Source organism: Halichoeres trimaculatus, unplaced genomic scaffold (genome assembly GCF_033239565.1).
Source record: "Halichoeres trimaculatus isolate MK-OKI-2021-1 unplaced genomic scaffold, fHalTri1.1 fHalTri1_scaffold_1, whole genome shotgun sequence".
NCBI lineage: Eukaryota > Metazoa > Chordata > Actinopteri > Labriformes > Labridae > Halichoeres > Halichoeres trimaculatus.
Genome location: NW_027437179.1, coordinates 907,600 through 933,586, shown reverse-complemented (window position 1 = coordinate 933,586; position 25,987 = coordinate 907,600). Strand labels below are relative to the sequence as shown.

General features: G+C 44.5%; 1 protein-coding gene across 2 annotated transcripts in view; it reads right to left on the bottom strand.

Moving 5' to 3' along the window:
• Positions 1-25,987, bottom strand: part of grm7 (glutamate metabotropic receptor 7) — a 378,422-nt gene that overhangs the window by 115,012 nt on the left and 237,423 nt on the right. For both annotated transcript variants that reach the window (XM_074669750.1, XM_074669683.1), the window contains exons 6-7: positions 18,367-18,567; positions 5,998-6,137 (exon numbers count right to left, since the gene is read on the bottom strand). In XM_074669750.1, coding sequence (XP_074525851.1) covers positions 5,998-6,137; positions 18,367-18,567 — 341 coding nt within the window. The remainder of the gene's footprint in view (positions 1-5,997; positions 6,138-18,366; positions 18,568-25,987) is intronic.

Sequence of the window (25,987 nt, the reverse complement as noted above, 5' to 3'; positions counted from 1 at the left end):
CTAAACTCTCAGGAGAAACTCTTTTGTCAACTCTATGATTTAGACTAAACTTCCTGCGACGACTCTGGTTAATAATTCAACATCACTTTGGATCTCAGGTAGACGGCTGTTTCTGCAGAATAATGAAACGCTCAGATTGTACAGAAATGGGAATATGGAAGCTTCAGTCTGCACAGGCTCCTCCACAGGTGACAAAATGACAATTCTTCTTTAACACTACAGACGAGACCGGCTGTCTCTGAGCTGTTAGCTCCTGTTAGCCAACTCACAGGAGATTTCAAACCTTTACTTCCTCTGCTCCATTTACTCTTCTATAAAAACAACCAATCACAGGGTTTGTTTGCAGTCATAGCCTGCCAGACAAATGCACATATCACTTATGGCATCTCCTTGATTAAATGTTGATTCTCTTTACATTGCAGAGCAGAAAAAAAGCTCAAATCTTAACAGACTCTTCTCCAATCAGATCTCAGGTGTCTGATCTTTAAACGAAGCTACGCTGACTAACGAGGCTGGACCATCTGCAACGTCTCCAATGATCGTCATCAGGGGAAACCAGCATCAGAAATAATGCCTCTTTAAAGGCTGTAAGCCCTGTTTCCACCCAAGTGGTCTGGTTTGGATCAGTACAGTGTGGTACGGGTTGGATCAGTAAAACCTGATCCTGTTTGTGTTTCCACAGCCAACCGGGCCCTTCTTGGCAGGTGGCGTGTAAGCTGGATGCTGATAGCCGCATCAGTTAAATAATAACGTGACACAGTGTACCCCGCTAGTGAATCCAATGAAGAAGAAAAATGCAACACAGTAAACAAAGAGCAACAATGAAAACATCCAGCAATTTGTCTTCTTTGTGATTGGCATGTGGCTCTTTGTTACAAAGAACAATCAAGCTTTGTTTCTTCACCAGGAGAAATACAACAACCACTGTCACTAGGGATGGGTACCAAATTAGGTACTTTTATAGGTACTGACTGAATTCTTTCAAAAGTACCAGGTACTAATTCACGTAAAATCAAAAGGTACTGTGTTTATGTACCTGCCTGTTGCAGCAACTCTCTCTTCTTTGTCTGTTTATTGTCTTTTTTTTGTCTTTGTTTATGTCATTTTTTATTTGGAGGGGATCATTACTTTGTATGGTTCATTTGTTGGTCACGGACGCCAACCTTTTTGTGGCTTCAGTGATATTTTTCTGTTTTTTTTCTCCTGTGTTTGTCTGGAGATCCTACATGTAACCATGGCTGCATTGTTTACATGTGAAATCAGCTGTAAGCAGCCTGTAGCATGTCAATGCTAACTGGTAAAAGACCTGATGTTTCCCTCAAGGTGAGGAGAAGGAGGTGAGGACGACGTGCTGGTTCTCAGGTGTGAGCTAAGAAGTGACGACATGGACCTGTCCTTCCATCCATCGTTATTGGCAACGTAAGAAATATCTCCAATAAGATGGACGAGCTAGCTGTGCTAACCCAGCAACAGGGGGAATACCAGAGTAGCATCCTGCTATTCATCGACGTGGCTAACAGAGCTAACACCAGACACCAACACCACATTAGCAGAGCTTCACCTGCTGTGAGCAGACAGGATCCAGGAGACAGAGACTGAACAGACTGCTTAAGAATTTCAGCTTCAGTACCAAAAAGTGGGACGGTACGGGTCGGTAATTTGGGGGCCTGTCCTGGTTTTAGTCAAAGGAAATGCCACAAAATGCCAGCTGTACTGAGACAAACTGAACTGAACTACTTGGTGGAAACAGGGGAGTCATAGTCAGATTTTCTCAGGGGGACATGAGTCTATTTACTGCAGATAGCCCAGCCAGCAAAGTTTATCATAGATCTGTTTTTTTTGCTGAATGCTAATTATGTAGTGATGGTGGACACTGGAGCCTAACTGTCAGACAGAAAAATGACAGAAGAGCAGAAGAAAGAGAAACAGGAGAGTCTTTCTGCTTCCAAACACGTCTTGCCAAGAGACATGTCTTTTGCACATTGGGTGATGGTGCTCATGGAAAACGGAGTTTTGTTTTGGAAAAATAGTACAGATTCCAGCTAGAGAGGTCACAACAAACAACACACAATTGACAGTCCTCACCACACAAAGCTAGTGAGGTCATAAAACAGGAACGGAAAAAGAGCTACCATCAGAGCATTGGCGGCCGTTGGTCAGTTAAGGAGGGGAAGCTCATTTATCGTAAATTTGTTTATTTATTTAAACGTAAATTCTACCCTCCATGCCAGCTTGCTCGCAGCTGAAGCTGCTATGTGAGACTACGACAGGCTGTAAGAGTGAGTGACAGGGGGAGAAGCTCCACAGCTGTAGCTGTAGCTGCTTATTGGTGCAAAGAGAAAGAACCTTTAAACACAATGCTCGTCGTTTTTAAGAAAAGTAAACTCACTGGGGATCAATAAAGCCTCAGGATCAGTCCAGAACAACTGACTGTAAAACTGAGAAGATATTCCGGTGGAGGGTTATACTTCAAGATCAGTGACTGGCTCATTTCACTGTCAATCAAAAAGGGATTCAGCCTCAGACAGATCATCCAATCATCATGCAGAAACCCAGCGTCCAAGCCAGCCCACTGCCTCATAGACCCCCAGAGACGCTGAGCGTCCGAGGGCGGGACAAAGCCCAGCGTTTATCCAATGACCGTCCAGTTTCCACAGTGAAACAACCCACTCTACGCTTCCCCGCTGAAGTCAGAGGACCCTGAGCGTCCGACTGTGTTAAAGCGCTGAGACGCTGCAGAGATGAATCAGAAGGAGGTGGAGCCAGTTACCTGTGATAGGAGCTGATTCTGAACAAAAGATGAAGGAATTCTAGCTCAGATTTTGTCAATGAAATGTACAACCAGCAGTACATATCACCACTTTTTTGGGAACATTTTAGGGGAAGCTGAGCTTCCCTTGCAGTCTTGGAGCAATCGCCACTGCATCAGAGGCATGGAAACAGAAGTGCCCCAGGCCTGTAGGGGGCACTAACTATCATAGAAGTCCTGACTTGATTTTTCTGTTCAAACAGCAGGTGATCTGTTCACAGGAGGCCAAACTGACAACATCTCTCTGCCATCCCTTATCAGCTGCACGTGTATGACACTGACATTACACACAGGAGGTAACACAGAAAGAGGAAATCATACACTCATCACTGACAGTGGGTGAAATCTAAGAACAGACCAAGCAGAGCCTGCCTCAAACAGAGGCCTGTCCCAAATAAAGGCCTGGGCCTCTGGCATTAAAGGCACACCTATGGTTGGTCTCTATTTGAGGACGATCTAGCTGAGAGTCTTGGGGATGATGCTGTGGCCAAAGCTCAGTATGGAGACTTCATTCTGTGTCTTTACCATTCATCAGACTCAGTGCTGTGAAGTTCAGCTCCTTTTAGGACGCACACTGAATGGCCAGTGTGACCTTGCCCTTAGACAGTGAGTTCTTTTGGCTCCCAGAGAAGAGCCAACTCTTTCAGGTCCCAAACAGCTCCTGATTTACTTTTATTTGTAGCCTCATAGTTCAGCCTAACCTGGTAAATAAGAACTATTTGTGAACTGAGAAACCCTTCTGTGTTCACTGTTTATATGCGAAGCCTCATAACAAACTCATTTTGCACATATCCGTAACAGAAAGAGGCATTCTTACTTTTGTTTAATTTTTTAATCAAACTTATTTTGCTCAGAAAACACAAAAGAAGCTGATCCAAAGGCTGCTTTGTTTTCAGGTGTGACTGATATTTATGTGTTTTTGTGACGCACTCTCCTCTTCATCGCTGTCTGCTGTCTCACTAACTCAGTGGAGACCAGAAGCCTTACCTTAGTGTCCCTCTTTGCTTCCACACCACATCACTGATTTCACTTTATTCGTTTTTTCGCCTGTTTCCTGTACTCACCAGCTGATTGTCAGCTTCCAGCATTGGCCTCTCTTTCTGTTGCTGTTTTGTTTTTTTACCACACTCTTCCTTCATTTCTTTAGTCTAGCTACTGGCAACCAGTCACCCCCTACACCATCAGCTAACACCTCCACCTTCAGTGTCTGAACTGCACAGGGAATAGATGGTTAACACCTTATCTCTCTGACAATACTTCATGAATAAATCATCTTTAGAGTGTTAGGAACTTGTCTCTCCTGATTGAAAGTGATTTTGCTGCAGCTCTTCAGTTATAAACCAGAGTATCCGACATGTCGAGGTCTGAAACCAGTTTTCCTGGTCCAGCTCTCTCCTGCAGTGTGGTCTGTTTGCCTCCTGTGAGCCGGGTCGGATCAAACAGACTAATAAAAGTGTAAAGCTCTCACAGAATCAGATAATCTCCTCTGACTATCTGTCCCGAACAAGCCCCCAATTAAGATCCCCCTCAGGTTGTAGAGAGGGGTAAATCTGGTGTAAATTGGCCTGATAATCCTGCAGTGAGTCTCTGATGGGCTCTGATAAAAACACGTGATGGGGAAAAAAAGACCTGATAACACTGCTCTGCATTTCTAAGAGATTTATTAACATCTGTGGATGCAAAAAGCTTAAACTTCACTCAGGATGGACAAGGAAGAGGAGGAGGAGGACGTTTATTTAAGGCCGCACAAACCAGCACATGACTAAAGATAAACCTGGTTACAGTTGCTCTCTGAACAATGTACCAAATGCATGCTCCAGGTTTGTCTTCCTGCAAAACTTCATCAGAAAATCCTGTTTCCTTTATTAATGACTCTGCTCCAAGCTCTTTAAATTATTCTATTGTTCAGGGCTCTACATTAGCTTTTCTCATCACCAGCCAATGAGGATGGCAAGCTTCTAAAGTTACCTGACAATCAGAATTTACACTGGCCAAGTTTTTTCTAAGGATTATGAGAGTTACTGAATTCATGTGACATTTTACGAACTTAAGCTTTCAATGATCTGACACTGAAGTTGAGAATGTATATCCAATCAGACAATACAATGAAACTCGAGTAAATAGGAGGATTATCCTGACAATTCTTTACTCATTTAGGACAGGAGCTTTGGAGGGGTTTGAGGCAGTGGCTCAAAGGGGGGGCAACTTTACATAAAAACAAGCCCAAAGTTGCTCATAATAAGCAGACCTGGCAACACTGGAGTTAATGTGACAAGAGGGAGGAGAAGACCACTCTCCTCTGACAGGCTGACTCACCCCACCTCACCCCAGAGAGAGGCGTCTGTGTACATGGAGGCATATGATGTCCCCGAGGACGGTTGGGCTCCCATAGAAACCACGCCCACATATCCCATGTTATAAAGGGTAAAGTGCCTCATTTACCACTGGCCAAGCTGGCTGCTGGATTGTTTTAAGACCAACCAGAATGAATGTTCACCTGCTTTTTGATTTTGAGCCCTGATGTTGTTGTAGGTTTATAAGTTCGGCTGAGCTTTAGAGAGGCTCTGTAGATTTATCAGCTGTAGCTGTAACATTTCCATCAGTCTGTTTCACACACACACACACACACAGACACACACACACACACACACACACACACACACACACACACACACACACACACACACACACACACACACACACACACACACACACACACAGTATGTGACACACAATGGATGTTCAAAAATACATCAAGTTTTAATAACTGCTCATAACAAGAACCATATATGGTTTAATAGTTACCAGTTTTCATCGTTAAAACACCGTAAACAAGCTGTTTAGTGTTTACGGTGTGTTTACGGTGTGTTTACAAAAACCAACAGACAAACAAGCAGCCGGGCAGGAGCAGAGGAAACTCAGTTCAGGAAGTCAGACTACAAAAACTATTCAAGAACTACACCACACACACACACACACACACACACACACACACACACACACACACACACACACACACACACACACACACACACACACACACACACACACAGACACCGAACACACAGCTCAAGCAGGCATCCAGCTGTGTTGAGGTGTTGTGTTGAAAGGCTTTAAGACACAGGTGTGCAGAGCTCACCTGGGAGCAGACAGAGGGAATGAAATGGAGGGAGGATCTGTGAACTCACATTGAGCTGCAGGTGCTCCGTCCACTGCCCGATCACTCGGTACCCTGACCCCGTCAGGTTGTTCCACTGGTATTGGAACAGATCGTAGCGTCCAGGAGCGTCCCCATTGTTGTTGAATGTCACTGCGGTACCAGCACTGCCTGTGAAAAGACGGAAGAAATGGGTCAGCTGATCAGTCAGTACATCAGTTCATGAAGATTCAGTTTGGAGGTGACCACATGGACACTCTCTGACAGCAGAGCTGGAGTTGAACGGACAAGTTTAATAATAATAATAATAATAATAATAATAATAATAATAATAATAATAATAATAATAATAATAACTTCTAGAAGTGAAAAAATATCCACATTACCCATGAGCCTCAGTTTCCAGTCTCTCAGAGTTAACCTGACAATTTTCTTTCAAATAATTTTTAAAGAATTCTTGAATTTGATAACATGTAATGATCCGATCTGTTAATATTTATTTATTTATTTATTTTATTTTCTTCCAGATGAGTCTTTTTGTAGATGTAGTTCTCTTCCCAGGGCTGTAAAACTTGAGGTTAGCCACAGGTGCATGGAAAGTTGGTGGGCTGTTGATGTTGGAGGAGGTGAAGTAGAGCGGTGGCAGGCTTTATTGACAGATGGGATGAAGATTTAGTTCAACTAAATGTTAACACAGGATTTTATTCAGTGTCAGTGTCTTTAACCATCAATACCCTCTGTATGAAAAATAACAATTCTTTATTGTAACATTTTTTAAAAGCTACAAGTAGCTACTGCAAAGGAGTCAAAGGGCCGCATGAGGCTCCAGAGCCACAGGTTGAAGACCCTTGGTCTTAATGGAGGGGGGAAAAACTCTGAATGAAAGTCTGACCATACATCTCAGTCCATTTGAATCTATGGCAACATAAAGCAGACGTAAAATGCAGATTTTATATCAAACAGAACTCAACAGCTACCTCTCTCTGGTCTGAGTTGGAAAAACATTTTAATGGGATTTCTGCCCCCTCTTTCTTAAACACACTCCTTTGTTAGAGCCAGGTTTCTGTCCAGCCCCCCTGAGTTTACTTCTCTTCTCGTATTACTTCTCTCCTTTATTATTCCTCTCTCCATCCTCCTCATCCTCCTCTCCCTCCTCTCCCTGGCCCAGAGACACCATGTTTATTTACTTTTGCTAGTCCCCTTCTGGTGTGGTCCATGAGTCTCTTTCAAGTCTGTATTTGATTTAGCATGAAAGCAGGTGAGGATGCAGAAAGGGGGGGGGGGGGGGGGGGGGGGGGGGGGTCAGGACACCTGAAGGTGGGACAAACTCAGAGTCTGTTCCTCTGTAAACTCGAAAAAATAATTCATTTGATGAACATGATTTTATCATGTCACATATACTCCATCAAAAGTAAGTAAGAAAATTCAATTAATCTTGGCCATGTTGTTTTCACCTAAATACATTTCTTTCATTTAGCAAGACTCCAATTTGTTAAACCAACTTATTGTTAATATGTTGTGTGAACATAAAGTTTTGTCATTTCTTCTTTACAATGTGTGGGTCCAACTTATTTGTAAAGGTTGTTTCAACATATCCACTAAGATAAGACAAGGATACACAGTGGATATAAGACCCTGCTGTGGACTGAGCTGTTTTGTACGTGGCTTTGGACAAAGGGGATGTAGGCTGTCTGTGCACCACTGCATGGACTGGCTGTGTAATCAACACTTCAGTTAAAAATTGGCCAAAAAAGCACAGCTCATCAACACATTTTGTTAAATTAACCTAAAAAACTGTAAAAATCACTGGGAGCATGTGCTAGGCCATATGGAGCAACAACCACCGATCCATGCCAGTTGAGCAGAAATGGCCAGTCTGCACCCAACATGCACGGACAGTCTGCGCACAACAAGCACAGACAGTCTGCAAACAACAAGCACAGACAGTCTGCGCCCAACAAGCACAGACTGTATGCTCCCAACAAGCACAGACTGTCTGCAAACAACAAGCACAGACTGTATGCTCCCAACAAGCACAGACTTTATACTCCCAACAAGCACAGACTGTATACTCCCAACAAGCACAGACTGTATGCTCCCAACAAGCACAGACAGTCTGCTCCCAACAAGCACAGACTGTATGCTCCCAACAAGCACAGACTGTATGCTCCCAACAAGCACAGACAGTCTGCTCCCAACAAGCACAGACTGTCTGGTCCCAACAAGCCTAGACTGTGGGGTCGCAGTTGTCAGGCATAGACAGCTGATCTGTGCCCATCAAGTACCATCACAATGCATAGCAGGGTCTCATATGTGCTGACTTAGCTTCTTACTCATGGTTTCCATGAGCTATAACAGCAAAAACAACTCAATGAATTCACACCGGTTGTTCAAACAAAAGTTTACAGAGTCATGTCCAGATGCATGCACACCTCACCACAGTGAATAGATTGTTCGCCAGCATCTTGGGAACATGCACCACTAAAAATGATGCCCAAATTATCCTCTGATGAATAGGGCCAATTTGACATTACTGCCACCCCCTGCTCTGAAGAGGTGTTGCAGATAAGATTCCTACCTAAACCAGTGAGGTTGAGTTTACATAAAGCGATCTTGTTGTTTTAACGATTTTGCACATCATGCTGAAACAACATGATTTGATCATGTTTGACCACTAAACACTAAACAAATAATTCAGTAAAAGCTTCATGGTTTACGTGTGCTGATTGAACAAAAACCCAAGTTCCTTTTTTTGAGTGTAGGATACAATTTCTCCTATTCAACAACAAGTGCATCAAATCAGCATTTCACAGCTTCCTCCTCCTCTTCCTCTGCAGAGCTGGTTCTCTGTGTGAGCTTTATCTGATGTGTGTGTGTGTGTGTGTGTGTGTGTGTGTGTGTGTGTGTGTGTGTGTGTGTGTGTGTGTGTGTGTGTGTGTGTGTGTGTGTGTGTGTGTGTGTGTCTGTGTGTCTGTGTGTGTGTCTTTACTCATTTATGCTGGTATCCAGAGGGTGGGAGCATGTGTGCATGTGTAAGTGAGCATGCTGATGTGCTGAAAGTGTCTGTGACTGAATGAGAGAGGCTCGGCTTTAATGAGGACAAACTGTCGACTCACATCACCTGACCCCTGTATGCCCCTGAATCAGCATCCATATACCCACTTCCTGTCCCACAGCTGGAGGAGCAATCCTCTCAAAGAGTATTTCATCCCCAGTTTTTGTCTAATCATCTGTTTTTCTTAATATGTAATTTCTAGTCTGATTTATTGAATAAGATCTAACCCCACAAGATGAGGCAAAATCTGAACGTCAACTTCTTCGCAAAGCTTCAGTATGTTCAGTCCAAGACTGGAAAGTTTTGTGTCTGTAGGAGCTGCTACAGTGAAAATTTGTACAATACCAGGAAAAAAACTCATCCGGAGAAAAAGTTTATATGTTCATAGAGCAAACTGGCCCATAATAAAAATGAGTTTCGCCTGCAGTGTCTCCCCTTTACGATAAATCAACTTACTTGAAGAATATTGTACATATTTTTAGGATACTCTTTGAAGTGTATCACAGAAAGAAAAAATAATGAGAAAAGTGACCCATTGGTATAACAACAAATGAAAATAAGATGGTCATTTTGTATGCAAAAAGGCTCAAGCAATGAGTGTAAATGGTTTTACCTGCTGGGGTACTTCTGCCCAAATAACATTTTTTGCTCTTGTGGTCAGAGAACTTTGTCCAGGCTCGCTGAAATTCCCAAAAAAGTGTTTTGTAATTGGCTCGAACACCTTCTAGAAGAATGTTGGTTTCGGCTGTTGAAAAATTGCACTCTTTCGTTCTGGTTTCCATGATGTTTGAAACTCACTGATGAAGATGAACTCTTTATAGGCCTTCTCTGTGACGAAGGCAAGGTAAAAACAGGTGTGACAGCAGAGATCACAGGTTTTTTAAATTTCCCCCTGTGTGACCTAATTGGAAACATGGCTTCAATTGTGCATGCGCTTCGGCATCACAGGAGATTCGGCATCACGGGTTTCTGCCCGTTAAAGGGAAGTTTTTCCTTGCCATTGTAACTTGCTAAATGCTGCAAAGTCCTGTACTCATGGTGGATTAAGATAAGATAAGACTCCTTATCTTGTCTTGATGTTGGGTTTCTGCTAATAAAATTTTATTAACATTTACGGGTCTAGACCTGTAAATGTTTTTGTAAAGTGTCTTGAAATAACATTTGTTATGATTTGGCGCTATATAAATAAAGATTGATTGATCATACAGGCCAAGGCAACATGTTGAATGTCCAAATCTACTTCAGCAGTACTCCAATGAAGAACTGTACGCAAGGTATTCAGGAGGGATGACATTTCATACTTGTGCAGTGTTTTTTCGTCCTTATCTGAAAAGACAGACCATGAGGAGTCATGCCTTGACAGTAGAGAAACAGGTGCTGATTGCTCTGCGTTTCTTTGCCTGTGGCTCATTTTATGAAGTCATTGCAGATGGAATAGCAGGAACAAAAGCCACAGTGGGATATATGGTGCATTCAGTGGCATCAGCACTTTCTAGTATGCTGAACACTTATGTCAAATTCTCAGAAAGTAACAGTGAAATATCAGACATCAAACGAAGGCTCTTCTCTATGGCCTCAGTGCCTAATGTTATTGGTGTGATTGACTGCGCACATATTCACATTCAGGCCCCACATGAGAGAGAGTGGGAATATGTCAACAGGAAGGGAAGGCACTGTATTAATGTGCAGCTCATTGCCAATGCAGATCTCAAAATCACCAACTGTGTCGTTAGATGGCCAGGATCTGTACACGATGCTCGGATTCTGAGAGAAAGTAGCATACACCAGAGATTCCCGAATACTCCACCAGATGGCATACTTCTTGGTGATAGTGGCTACCCTCTACCCCGTTGGCTATTGACACCATTTTCAAACATGACCAGTGCCTCTAAACTGCAGTATAATATTGCCCACAGCTCAACAAGAGGAACTATTGAGCGCATCAATGGCATTTTAAACCTAGATTTGCCTGTTTGAATTCTCTCAGGGTTGAACCCAAAAAAGCATGTAAAATCATTTGTGCCTGTATCGTGCTGCACAATATGGCTCAAGCACGAAGAGTTCCACTTTGTGAAGACGAGGCCGATGCACCAGTAGACCCAGAAGGTCCAGATCTTCCACCACCTCTACCACATCTGCCTGATGAACCAGCGGGAAGAGCAGTCAGAAGTGCTTTGGTTGGTTTGTATTTTTCCCTGAAGTTCTAGGAATACTTTTGTTTTCCCTTTGTTTATGTTCAGTAAAGCTACTGGATATCTCACATTTGTCTTATGTTTTTATTTTATTACACTAGTCTGTTATGTCCTTTTATAAAATGCATCTCAAAATATGAAAGGTCAGTGACAAGGCAATTGTTTAAAAGGAGAATTGAAGTGAACATTGACTCCATGCAACAGAAAATATTCTGAGTGACTATATAATACTTTTGCTTTTGGCACATTCATTTATCAAAGATCTCTGTAGCCTTAAGATCTACACAACACACATTCTGTCTCCTGTCTGTGACCCTGAGGGCGGGTTGATCCTAGGGGCGGGATGGATTTGAAAATCTCAATCCGAGAGGATCAGGATTACTCTGATCCAATCTACCAAAGTTGTGAAATACCTGGATAGAAGATCCTGATCCATGGATCAGGAAAGTGGGATTTGGAAATCTGGATGAATTTAATCTAGATTTAATTTTTTTAAATGAAATGAAAGATGCGTAATATACTTTGGGTCAAAGTTATCAAAGACATTTTCTTTGAATCTACTGTATATTTTTGCAAACAGACATATAAAATAACACCTCAGTTCACTTCCCAGTCAAAAGTGACTGTGAACATTTTATTTATGTACAGAAGACATGTTCTCAGACTGGAGGTTGCGGCTTGGTTGTTCCACTGTGGAAACTGGACAGTCATTGGATAAGTGCTGGGCTTTGTCCCGCCCTCGGACACTCAGCGTCTCTGAGGGTCTATGAGGCAGTGGGCTGGCCTGGACACTGGGCTTCTGCATGATGATTGGATGATCTGTCTGGATCCATAAATACTGCGAGTTTCTTAAGTGTGTTTTTGGGATCATAAGACAATGCTGAAGTGCTACAATCTGCTGTTTCTAGAGTGTTCGGTTGAGGCTGGCTCCAGAAGTAGCAGAAGTCACAAACACACCAAGCCAAAAACATCTGTTTTCAAAGCAGAAATTAACCTTTTTACAGCCTGGTTCAAAAACGTCTCCTGTCTGAGTCACTAATTTTACTACCCACACCCACTGTACAGGGGGTGAATTTTTTTTCTAACGCGGCCGTTCAGAGGATATTAAGATCACAAGCTCCCCCTATAAGAGGCACAGCTGAGGGTCACGTGACCGACAGGCACGCTATGGCTGTACGGGCTTTACGGGCTGTACGTGAAGCTCTTGCCTCTACCAATATGGCTGCTATAGCTGATGTGCTTCATTTTCCATTGCAGAAACAGACGGGTGACTACGTCCATGTTTTTTATGCACTCTATGGGAACAACCCACTCTACGCTTCCCCGCTGAAGTCAGAAGACGCTCAGCGTTCGACTGTGTTAAAGCGCTGAGACGCTGCGGGGATGAATGAGAAGGAGGTGGAGCCAGTTACCTGTGATAGGAGCTGATTCTGAACTAAAGATGAAGGAATTCTAGCTCAGATCTTGTCAATGAAATGTTCACACAGCAGAACAGATCACCACTTTTTTAAGGGACATTTCAGGGGAAGCTGAGCTTCCCTTGCAGTCTTAGAGCAATTGCCACTGGATGATATCTATCTGTATTACAACAACAAAGCAACAGAATGAGCAGAGCCAGACCAGGTGTCAACAGGTCTGAGGTTTTACAGTCCAACATGAACCAGGAGAGCATCATGGATGAGGTGGGAACTCCTCGGTCTGTGACTCTGACAGAAACCTTCATATTCTGGAGTCGACAGCAGAAAAGACGACCACCCTGAGACACCTTCCCCCTTCCTCCTCTATATATGTCTGTCACCTGACATGTAGGGTCCAGAAAGACCTCTGAGAGGAGCCTTCACAGAGGGTTTTAAAGCTCCTGCAGAGGAGTCTGAACGGGGAATGGAGCATATATTTAAATCCTCCATCTGATCCCCAACACGGCAGATCGAAAGCAATTATCTGAGAGGAAGAGCAGCCCTTATCTTTGACCCCAGGCCAAAAGTAAACCGCTTCATGTGGACTCTGTGACTCCACCTTAATCCAATCTGCCCTTTTAACTCTGCATGGTTCCAAGAGAAGAAGAGGAGGAGCAGGAGGAGGAAGATGGAGGTGACGTTTTGAATGCTAGAGAGCTTCTTTTCAGCCCTGCAGGGTGAAGGTGAGACACGGCAGCATGGTCACCTGTCTGTCAGAAGAGGACTCTGAATGTCATGTGTGTGCAGGTGAGAGCAGCCTGGGGCTTGTCTGTGACAGCGAGGAGAGAGCAGCAGAAATCAAGCCTTTCACTGGCTCTCTGTGGCACCGTGCTGTCCACGCCACATCAGCGACGCTTTGAGAAGAGTCACTCTGAACGCCGCGTCTTCTTTCTCCTCCATGTCAGAGACGGGTCATAAAGTCAGTAAACAAGGATGGAAATCCTGTGTTTGATGAGCAATCTGAGGCTCACCATGAAAGCTAAACGTCCTCTTTTCAGCTGCAGCTGCAGCTCAATCAAAGAAATCTTTTAATCTGGATTAAATCTGGATTGACAGAAACTGAGGACGTAGATTCTGGATTTGAAAGGAGAGAGGCGATCTTTAAAGAGCCCATGTCTGTCTCTGTTTGCCGTCTGCAGCTCAGTTAGTCGTTCCTGCTGCGCTGCAGATCAATACCAGGGTTAATAGCTCCGACTGGCTGCACAGAACAACCTCTTTATATGAAATGTATTTTGTTTCTCAGTCGATATCTGGCTCATGTTTGTTTCTATCCCCAAAGAAACGGCTTTGTCTCCTTCTCTCTCCTTCTTTCTTTTATTGTTATCTCAGAAATAGTCTTCCTTCTTCACAGAGGCAAATGTGGAGGAGGTGAAGGCAGAAAAGCTGAGAGCTAATCCCTTTCCTTTCTCTCCTCTGTGGTAATTATGAGCCCGTAATAAACGGAGCCCGAGCGAGCGCTTCACCTGCCACTTTCTCTCCAAATGAGCACGTAGCAGGCGCCGCTAATTACCCGATAAAAGAATCTCTCTGGAGGGGGAGATTTCCACGGCTCTGCCTCCTGCATTAGGACCATAACAGTATGCAAATAATATGCTGAGTAATGCAGGTGCAACTGCAAACAGCCCGTTATGGAAATGGAGTGCTGTAATATTTACCAAAGGTGCTGGAGAGCTGTGAAAACTGCTCAACACTTCACATCCTTTACCTCCCTGGCTCCTGAAGAGTGTGGCTGCTCTGGAAAGGGTTGCTTCAAACACCATGTGGAGGTTAGCTGAACAGTTTTAGTCTACATTTAACAGAAGTTAGAGCAAAGAGGGTCCAGAGAAGTCTCGGGTCAGTTCAGCACCTGGACTCTTCTACTACAGAGCCATACTGCTGTGATCCTGCAGGATGTGGTTTCTGTAGATACTATTTCAGTTTTAACAGACAGGACTTGAACCAGCCACCCAGCAGACACCAATCGGTGTATGGACTGAGCTACTGCTGCTGTGGACTGACAGGCAGGGCTCTTTGGAGTGACACATTAAAAACCATAACTTTTAAAGCCATGGCTAGGTCCCCTGGAATCTGACTCATCCACAGACCCTCAGATGTCTGTCAAAATTTTCTTCCAAAAGTTTTACAGTATGCTGAGACCCCGCTGAGGAAACCTAAGCTCCTAGGGAAAGACTACCTCTACAGGCCTTGGATTGTAGGCTACCCAACCATCGGTCAAGTTCCTAGCTTTGTGTTAGTGAAAGAGTGACTGGCTGAGCCCCTGGGTGAAGACACTGCTGCCATTTGAACCCAGGATCTCCTGTTAATAAGACATACTGGAACTTTGACCAGTTCAGCCTGCAGGCAACAATCCAAATATTTTGGGTGTAATTTGTTTTCATTAACATTGTTAACAATGTCTAAAAGAGGAAACTTTGATGCCATGTGACATTTTTGTCACCATTTCGACATATCTCCTGATTATTTTCCAATACAAGTCAATCAGAAAGCTATGATTCACCCAAACCTTTTTTTTTAAGCTTCAAAGATAAAGCCTAACCTACTTCACACGTTACTTTTCGAAAGCACAGACAGCCAGCAGAGGGAGCTCTGAGTGTTTTGGCGTCTTCTTTTTCATAAAAACAGTCCAACAAACCATGTGAGTTGTTTCTGTCGGCCTGATCCCTGAGGTTATTCGAATCTGGATTAAAGTCATTTAAATGCTGCCCTGTCTCTAAGGTATGGAGGAGCTGCAGCTTGTCTCCCTCCCTCGGCCTCCGCACTGAGAATATATGTATGAGCTGAAAGTAAAGGTAAGTGTTATTTGACAGGGTTAAACACACAGACCTCCCTCCTTCAGCTGCAGGCTGCTGGAGTAAAGACAATAATCCCACGCTGCAGAACCATCTAATAACTCTGTATTTCATTTGCATGTTGGCTGCAGAATGAAAGTCTCTGCAGGTCGACCCGTGGCTCATAAAGCCGCTCCGTCTTCCTTTATTGGACGTCTGAGGAGAGGAGCGGGGTGATGAAACTCCTCAGGCAGTTTACGATCCCAAAGTCAACTGGATGGAAAGTAAGTTTTAGATCTTCACGCAGACTCGCTGACTGACTTCATGAGAGCAGTCGCTCTGTGATATGAGGCAGTAAAAGGTTTAATTATTGCCCCTTAAAAACCAGAGACGTACATCATCTCACTTTACAACACCTGTTCACACAGAGCCTGTGGCTTAGCCAGGACAGAGAGCTGAAAGAGACAAAAGACTCATGTGTTCTCAGCCTGGGAGTGTTTCATCTGTCTCCATCTCCACACAAATCTTTATGCTTCAGTTCTGAGCAGACTCTGTTTACCTGAACACATCACCTCTGCACAGGTGACTCATTTCAGCACCTGACTGCTCTGTCTGGACGTGCAGATGAAACGCATGCAGCTTCAGACCTATCTGTGGATCATACTGCACATGTTGGGGCAGAGTGCTGCAGCTCTCAGCTCCTCTAATGACTTTAATGAGTTTAATTCCACACAGACCGCTTCCTTTAAGCAGGAGAGTGACCTACATTCAGTCTGTGCTCTTATTTCTGTGAGCAGACAATCAAAGCCAGCTGCACATCCCCATCCACAGACTGAGAGACTGAGAGACTGAGAGACTGAGAGACTGAGACAGAGAGACTGAGAGACAGAGAGACTGAGAGACTGAGACAGAGAGACTGAGAGACTGAGAGACTGAGAGACTGAGAGACTGAGAGACTGAGACAGAGAGACTGAGAGACAGAGAGACTGAGAGACTGAGAGACTGAGAGACTGAGAGACTGAGAGACTGAGACAGAGAGACTGAGAGACAGAGAGACTGAGAGACTGAGAGACTGAGAGACTGAGACAGAGAGACTGAGAGACAGAGAGACTGAGAGACTGAGACAGAGAGACTGAGAGACTGAGAGACTGAGACAGAGAGACTGAGAGACTGAGAGACTGAGACAGAGAGACTGAGAGACTGAAAGACTGAGATACTGAGAGACTGAGACAGAGAGACTGAGAGACTGAGACAGAGAGACTGAGAGACTGAGAGACTGAGAGACTGAGATACTGAGAGACTGAGAGACAGAGAGACTGAGAGACTGAGAGACTGAGAGACTGAAAGACTGAGATACTGAGAGACTGAGAGACTGAGACAGAGAGACTGAGAGACAGAGAGACTGAGAGACTGAGAGACTGAAAGACTGAGATACTGAGAGACTGAGAGACTGAGACAGAGAGACTGAGAGACTGAGAGACTGAGAGACAGATGGAGGCCGCATACAAACATCTCCAGTCTTCAAGTTACAATCCAGAAGAGAACCAACTGAACAGCCACCTTTCATCCCCTCAGAGGTGGACTACTTCACAGTAACTCGTGTGCTGTACTTCGTTGGTGATTGCATTCAGGCTTTGTGAAGAAGATGTGTATCAAGCCCCTGAGGAGGTCAAACGATGCACAAGTATGAAGGCCCTGAAGTGCAAAACACAACCACACCAGATTTTAGAAAACCCTCCATCCAAAGCGCTTCGTTTTAACTGCTGTCTCTTTAAGGCTCCACCGCCACAAACCCCCTTGGTGTTTGAGGCCCACCTCGTTAAAATCTTCACTTTAAAATCACTAGATCCTCCTCAGTCTGTGACAGGTCCAGGTCCAGGTCCGGGCTGGAGTCTGCAGCTTCTTTCAGAGCCCAAACACATTTTTGAAAGTGATCTTAACACAAGTTTGGACTTTAACATAAACAGATAATATCTTTGTGGCTCTAAAATCACAGATAACTAAATCCTAAGTGTAAACGAAGGCTGTGTAAAATAAAAGTTTTAAACTCTGCTGTAGTTTAGTCTGTCTCATCCACGCTGCTGACGGCTGCACTGATTTCTTTACAGGCATTTTTCTCTGAAGTCATTGCTCTCTACCTGTTCATCTCCAGACCAGAGAAGTCTCCTTTTTTTCGTAATGTGTCCCTTCATGTTGTAAACCCCTGGGTTAGACCAGCTGAACCTTGAATATTTAGTGGGCTGTTACTTAAACCACGATTGTTCTTAGCTGCCACATTCATCCACACCTGATCAGGCGTATGCATGTTTCATAAATCACACATGAATGTTGCTGTAAACTTGTCTCTACACTCAAATCTGCTCCAGTTCCCATGCAAAATTGATAAATGAGGATCACTGAGCCATGAACACTGAAGCATCGGTCACTGTCACACCTTTGGAGACTCACAGTTTCTTTCACATGAGTGAAACTCTTCTCTGTGACTGAAACACACCCTAGACTGATTGGAGTGCTGTGAGCTGCCTCTCTGATGCAGGATATCTGTGTTCAAACCTAAATGTGCTCAAAAACACCTTGTGTGTGTGTGTGTGTGTGTGTGTGTGTGTGTGTGTGTGTGTGTGTGTGTGTGTGTGTGTGTGTGTGTGTGTGTGTGTGTGGGGAGGGGGGGGGGGGGGGGTATCAGGCTATGTCTGCAGCAAAAGTCAGTACATTTACATGAAGCTTAAAAAAACGTGCAAACGCTGTTTTACGAGCCACTCTGGACACTTTGATGCAGGTCTGCAGCCAGCAGCGTCTTTATGACGAGCGCTCCGCTGGGTTTCCATTTTGTTCAAACATCCACTCATGTGTCTCGGCCTTGAAGTCCCAGGTGTGAGTGATAAAACGAGACGGCAGGCGGGAGGAGGACAGAACCATCCCTCCACTCACCGTTGAAGCTGACGCTGCGGATGTACTTCAGTAGTTTCTTCCCTCCGGCCAGCTCCATCTCCGGGCAGATGCCAGAGTTTTCTGGACACAGGTCTTTCTGCATGTTGTGGAGGGCGTGGGCCATGGCGTACACCGCATCAATTACAAACTGGACCTTTCCTTCCTGCTCGTACTTTGAGTCGATGCCGATGCGCTCCTGACCTGAGGGAGACAGACGCACAAAGGTGAGCCACACAGACACACATACATTATACTCTCACCTCATTTTCTCATGTTGCTGTTCCACATGTTGCTCCATGAACCTTTATTTTCTAAATGTTGCTGAATGTTGTGACAAATGTATTTAAAAAAAAAAGAAAAAGAAACTGCTGGTCATTTAAAGTAAAGAGCCTTTATTTCTGTGTATTTGTCTCCTCTGGCTCACCGTAGTCAAGCCACTCTTCTTCCTGTTTCCTGCTGCTGCCACCATGGAAAATAACACCACTTCACTTTTTGAACAACTCATTTTTACACTGTTTATGAGTCCAAACCAATCTGCATTCCCTTTTAAAGAATATCCCTAAAGAACACTGAGTTTAAGCTAAGCATACAGGCGCAGCAGGAAGCCCCATCACAAAACCTGAAAGAGCTCTGTTTAGGAATGTGTGAATCATTGCCTTTTAAAAAGGAGATAACAGACATTACACAAAATCAACTCTCTACATAATGGAAAAAAATGCTTAAAGAAAAGACCTATCTTTGGTCAAAATAAGTGATTAAGTAAAATGTACGGCCAAGTACCAGCAGCAGTGGTTGTCAGGAATGCACCAAAAAAAAACAAAAAACAAAACATCAGTACAAGAAAAAAACATATATTGGTTCGGTAACATTCAATTTTACACAAAATATATTTTTCACTGAAGATCATTGCACAAAAAACGAAAGAAAGAAACAAACAACAACAACAAAAAACATTATACTGTCACTTGCTTTAAAATATTAACACTTTTCATGGATTTTCACACTTAGTTGCTGTAAAAACAACACTTAAAATGTTATACTTTTTCTATAAAAATGTGTTGATTTACCATTAATAGGATAAACCTGTTAAGCTAAAAAAAATAAAAGAAAGCAAAAACATAAACAAACATAATAGTACTACTTAAACTAACAAATATAATAATAATAATACGACAACAACAACAACAACAACAACAACAACAACAACAACAACAACAACAACAATAATAATAATAATAATAATATTAAAGGTAAAATTGTCCAACTTAAAAGTTTTATTTTGACCAGTTTAGTTTCATGGTAAATTCCTGGCAACCCAAGTTGTTGGTTATTAACACTGAAACAAACAGTACAATACATGCAGAAAATAAGTGAATTAGAATTAGTTAATTAATTAAAGATTAATAATTAATTAAATCAATTAATTTTACATAAGCAACTGCTAAATAACGAAAACCCAGGGATGCCCATATACAACCAAGGTGCAGATTACCATTTACAGTCCTTTACTATTGCTATTTGACCGTTAGCTGTATTTCATACTGACTCTTTTTACAGTGTGCCTTTGTCTTTAACCAAGAGCAGCTCATTCTGTTGTCAGAATGAATAAAGTGTTTTTGTTCTTTAAATTGCAGATTTTGAACAGACATATCCATAGATACGAGGTTACTTTAAGATCAGGTAAAGTTTTTTCACCCTGACTCCAAAGCATCTCTGTCAGGTGCAGTCAGGTGAAGTAGGAAGTAACAAAGAACCTCTGATTCGTCCTCTGGTTTGAGTTATTTGTTATTCCAGGCCTGGTTCTTGTGTTTCTCTCTGGTTCTCATATCAGAGCTCATTAAAGAGACAACAGCTGAGCGTCTCAGTTAGTAGTTCGGCTGACTCACTACATTAGCGTTAATTAGCTTCAGCTGATAACATCAGTCAGCCAAAAATGAGAGGTCTGTTGTACTTTGTCACGCACGCTGACTCGACTCATAACTCTCACAAACCAGACTCTGTGCACACACAGCACAATCTGACTGATGGAGGAGTTCACAGAAAAACCTTCGACTTTGGCTTTAGCTCGCTCAGAGTTCACGTTGATCTTTTATAATGAAGAAGGTCAAAGGTTATTTATCCTGTGTAGTCTTTGAACTGCGAGTAGCCAGCTGTCTGATGAGTATATGAGTGTATAGCAGCAGCTCATTCACTCAGAGTTCAGAGGACTGTGTTGGCTGCTGTCAGTCTGCCAAAAAAACAGGATAAGGCTTTTAATCGGCGGCCAGATGGACATGTGGTCCACGCTGATAAGATGGGAGGGCGTCTCTGTGCTGATTTAATGCCTCAATTAATAAACTTTAATTGATTTTAAGTTAATCCAATTTACACCTGAACCAGAGGATCAGGTCTGCCTCGATGCTGCTGTTGCAGACTGAGAGCTGAAGACGGTCCTGCTGCTGCTGCTAGGTGTAACAAACTGTAAAACACCGCGTGTTGACTCTGATGGAGACCACCTGAGAGACTCAACCTCATTGGGTGATACTGGCACCACATGATGATGTCACCAAAACTGTAAAAGCAGGAAGCAACCATAAATCATCTCAGTTGGCTTTTTACTGGATTTTCTCCAACGTTAGCTAACGTCAAGCTCCCAGCTGTGTTGCTCATCATGTCTCTTTGTTTCTTCATTGGCCTGTTTTGTTCAAGTTTTTTTTTCTTTGGTGATCATACTGTCATGATCCAGGCTGCGGTGAGGCTGCTCTTCCTCTCTCCTCCTCCCTCCCCTCTCTGTGGAGACAGGACATGCTCACCACAGATGGAGGGAATGTTGGTGAGCCAGACCTCGACCTCTGCCAGCCCTCGTTGCATGTTGGTCTCCTCGTGTGTCCTCTGGGGACAGAAGTCCACCTCCCTCCAGGCTCTAATTGATTTGGGTGCAGACGACAGTTTCATACATGTGGATCTGGCCAAGCAATTGGAGCTCCCCCTGGTGGAGCTCCTGCAATCTAAAAGAGTCACGGCCCTCGACGGTCATCTCATTTCCGAGGTGACCCATCAGACCAAACCCTTCACCCATGTGATTTCCGGCAACCACAGAGAAACCATCCAACTGTTCATCATCAATTCCCCATTCTCCCCTCTGGTTCTTGGTTTCCCCTGGTTAAAGAAACACAATCCCCACATAGACTGGTCTACCCTTACCATCACAAACTGGAGCACCTTCTGTCATGCCCACTGCCTCCAGTCCGCTATTCCAACCACCCGAGTTCACCCTGTTCCCGCAGCACCTCCTGATCTGTCTGCTGTACCTCCAGAGTACCACGACCTGGCCCTGGTGTTAAGCAAAGACATGGCTCAGACCCTTCCCTCCCACCGACCCTATGACAGCGCCATAAATCTGCTCCCAGGGGCTCCCCTGCCCACCAGTCACCTGTACAACCTCTCACGCCCTGAGAAAGACGCCATGGAGGTGTATATCAAAGACCACAGGGTTCATTCACCCCTCCTCCTCTCCAGTGGGAGCAGGGTTTTTCTTCGTTAAAAAGAAAGACTCCTCCCTCCATCCATGCATAGATTACAGGGGGCTTAATGACATTACTGTTAAGGACAGGGCCTCTCTGCCCCTGACTAACCCCTCCTTTGAGCCTTTGTGTGAGGCCCAGTTGTTTTCCAAGCTGGACCTAAGAAATGCTTACCACCTCATCTGGATCCATGAAGGAGATGAGTGGAAGTCGACTTTTAACACTCGTCTGGGCCACCTCAAGTATCAAGTCATGATGTTTGGACTCAGGAGCGCCCTGCCATTTTCCAAACTCTTATGACCGACCTCCTCAGAGACATGCTGCACAGGCTTGTGTTCATGTACCTGGATGATATCCTCATCTTCTCCCGTACCCTGGCTGAGCACAAGAATCATGTCCGGCAGGTCCTTCAGCGACCTTTAGAGAATTGCCTGTTTGTAAAACTGGAGAAATGTGAGTTCCATGTTCCTTCAACTCACTTCCTGGGCTACATCATCGCAAAAGGGGAGTTGAGGGCAGACCCAGCTAAGATTCAAGCTGTCCTGGACTGGCCTGTCCCCACCACCCGCAAAGAACTTCAGAGGTTCCTGGGTTTTGCTAATTTCTACTGGCGATTTATCCGTGACTACAGTAGGGTGGCCAGTCCCCTCACCAGTCTCACCTCTACCGTCACCCCTTTCCTATGGACCCATGAGGCTGCGGCAGCTTTCTCTCGCCTCCAGACCCTGTTTATAAGCGCTCCAGTGCTTAAACACCTGGACCCCAAATTGCAGTTTATTGTGGAAGTGGACGCTTCGGATGTCGGAGTCAGAGTCGGAGCAGTGCTGTACCAGCACGACCCCCTGACTCAGAGGATTCACCCCTGCGCATTCTTGTCACGCCATCTGTCCTCAGCGGAGAGGAATTATGACGTGGAAAATAGAGAGTTGTTGGCTGTCGTGTGGGTTTTGCAGGAGTGGAGGCACTGGCTGGAGGGCACTTCAGTGCCCTTCATTATCTAGACTGACCATAAGAACCTTGCTTACCTCTGCTCTGCTAAGAGGCTCAACCCTGGTCAGGCCCGCTGGTCCCTGTTCCTGAGCCGGTTCCTTTTTTCCGCCCCGGTTCTAAGAATGTTAAGCCTGACACCCTCTCCAGGATGTATTCACTGCCTTCAGTTCAGGAGGAGCCTGAGCCCATCCTGCCCCCTACCTGCGTACCTCATCTGGGTACCACCCTCAGACTAACGACCAGACGGAGCGGGCAAATCAGAGCCTCAAGGCGGCTCTCCAGTGCATGGCAGCACAGAATCCCTCCTCCAGCATGGATTGAGTACTCCCACAACTCCCTCACCAGTTTGGCCACAGGTATGTCACCCTTTATGGTGTGTAACGGTTTCCAACCTCCCGTCTTCCCCGACCAGGAGTGAGCCGTGGCTGTCCCTTTGGTGAGGGAGCATTTTTGGTGAGTGAAAGCTGTCTGGAGGGATGCTCGGGCCGTATTACTGCACCCTGCCAATCAGAACAAGTGGCTGGCTGACCTCCACCGCCCCCCCCCCCCGACTACCAGCCGGGCCAACAGGTGTGGCTCTCCTCTCGGGACCTCCAGCTCCAGGTGGAGTCATGTAAGCTCACACCACGCTACATTGGACCTTTCCCCATCAACCCCACCTCTGTTAAGCTAAAACTACCGGACTCTCTAAAGATCCATCCCACCTTTCAAGTCTCCCTGTTGAAGCCTGCGTCCTCCAGTGCTTTAAGCCTTCCAGCCCCCCCGATCATCGACAACCACCCTGCGTTCATTGTGTCTCGTGTTCTTGACGTCAGACCCCGAGGTAGGGGTTTCCCTTACCTTGTTGACTGGGAGGGGTATGGTCCCGAGAAGAGGTCATGGATCTCTCGGAACCTCATCCTGGAAGACTCCCTCCTCAAGGACTTCTACAACACACCCTGGCAAGCAGGGCAGGACGCCAGGAGGTACTGTCATGATCCAGGGTGTGGTGAGGCTGCTCTACCTTTCCTTTCTGTGGAGCTGCTCAGAGGTTTCCTGCAGCTGCACTCTGCACACCTGTCTTGAGTTGGCTGATTAGGAGCGCCAGCACTAAAGCTCTGGTGGAGGAATGGGCCAGCGCCAGTTGATTCCTGCTCTCACTGTGGTAATCAGGCCGAACTGAGTATCTCAGGGTTTTTATGCTTGTGTGTTTTTAAGAGTCTTTTGGAGACTAACACTTCTAATGTGTCTGTGTTTTTTTCCAGTGCCTTCTGCAGCAGCTCACCGACAGCGACACTCTCTCTCATCATCCATCCTCAACCTCTCAATAAAAACCCTTAAACCTGCTTCTGCCTCCGTCTCCCTTTGGGTCTCAGAAAACCCTGCTGGTTTTACTAACCGTTACACAAACATCATTGTTAGCTGTTGTTTAAAGGGCTCTAGTTAAGCTAACATTAGCTTCTGGAGCTTAGCTTCATCATCTAATCTGTAATAGCTGAGATAACAAAGGTTGGCTAACATTGTGCTGAATGATTCAATGTAAATACTGTAGCTCCAAACTAACAGAGACACACTCTTGGCAAAGATGAGACATGGCTCCAACTTGCTTCCTGGCTGATGGAAAACCAAACTGGTTCTTAGGAAGAAAGTGATCAGAGCCAAATAAACACTAACAGTAAATGAGCACTGGTTGAAAAGGGGTATGTGTTACACGGATGAGTACCCCACTCCTTTCCTATGTTTACTAACATTCAGAAACAGCAGAAACCACATACACACCCATTTAGAAAGCTGGTCTTTACATCAGAAATCATCACTGTGTCTCGGATTATGCACCGATGTGATCACAACCCTTCTTTGTTTTTCAACTCCTTACTTCACCAAAGAACAGAGACAGCCAGAGATAATGACGTTAAAATACAGGAACCAAAAAAAAAAGAGTGTGTGATGATTAGCCTCCTAAATATACATGATGACAATGAGACAAAAAAAATGCAAATAAATTCACACAATCACAAACACAGTGGGCTGGATGGTATGAGTGTGAAACCAAATGACTCCAGAACTATCCTCACGATGTTTCATGACTCTGTTGGGGACATTATGCAGCAGAAATTCAAAGTAAGTGAAGCAGTTTAAAAAGCAGCAGCTGCAGGGCCTCAGCTTGCAGACAATGTTTGGTTTTCTTAAAAAAACCTCCAAAGACTTTGATATTTCAGAGTTTTTCCATGACCTCATTGTGCTCCTAGTTTCTTCTTTAAATTTGCATTTATCATATCAGAGCGTGCTTTATGCAGATTCCTCCTAACTTCTGAGAGAAACACAGTCTGCCTGTTAAAGTTCATTTCTTTTTCTTATTTTATAGCCATTTAAAGAGCGTTACTCTCAGGGTATCTATTATTTCCTGTGTTTGTATTCTGCTCACTGCTCTGCCATAATAACGCTCATAAACGGTCCATAAACAGCACAGATTGGATGGACTCTGTGCTGATGTGAGCTGTGTCTTCATGCCTTACATGAACAGTATCAGTCTCTGTGGAATGTATTCATCAATACTCATTATCATAAAGCTGCTCTTCCCTGGTAGATGGTTTATACCTTTAGATGCTTCATCGTCCTGCAGCACAGACACAGAGCAGTGGCAGTGATCGCTCCCAGGACAACTCAACAACAAATTTTAAGGTCTTCATTGGAAATGTTGAGGTGCTGCCGGAGATTTTCTTCATCCCGAAGCAAAGAGCTTTTTGGGAAAAAGGATGACTCCCAGTAGGGCTGACATACAAAACTGGCTCATTGCAACCTGATAATCCCTCAGCAACACCTGCCATACCTCATTGACACCTGTCATTCCTTAGAGACACCTGCCATACCTCAGAGTCACCTGCAATCCTACAGTGACACCCACCAACCGCTCAGCGACACCTGCCAACCTCTTAGTGATACTCACCAATTGCTGTGACACTTGCCAATTGCTCATTGGCACTGGCCAATCAGGGTGTGACACCTACAATCCCAAAATGACACCTGCCAGTTGCCCAGTGATGCCTGCCAATCACTCACTGACACAATCACTCTTGACCAAACGTACTAAACTTTGCAGTTGAAAGGTGTCAAGGAGTGATTGTGATGTGTCACCAAGCAACTGGCAG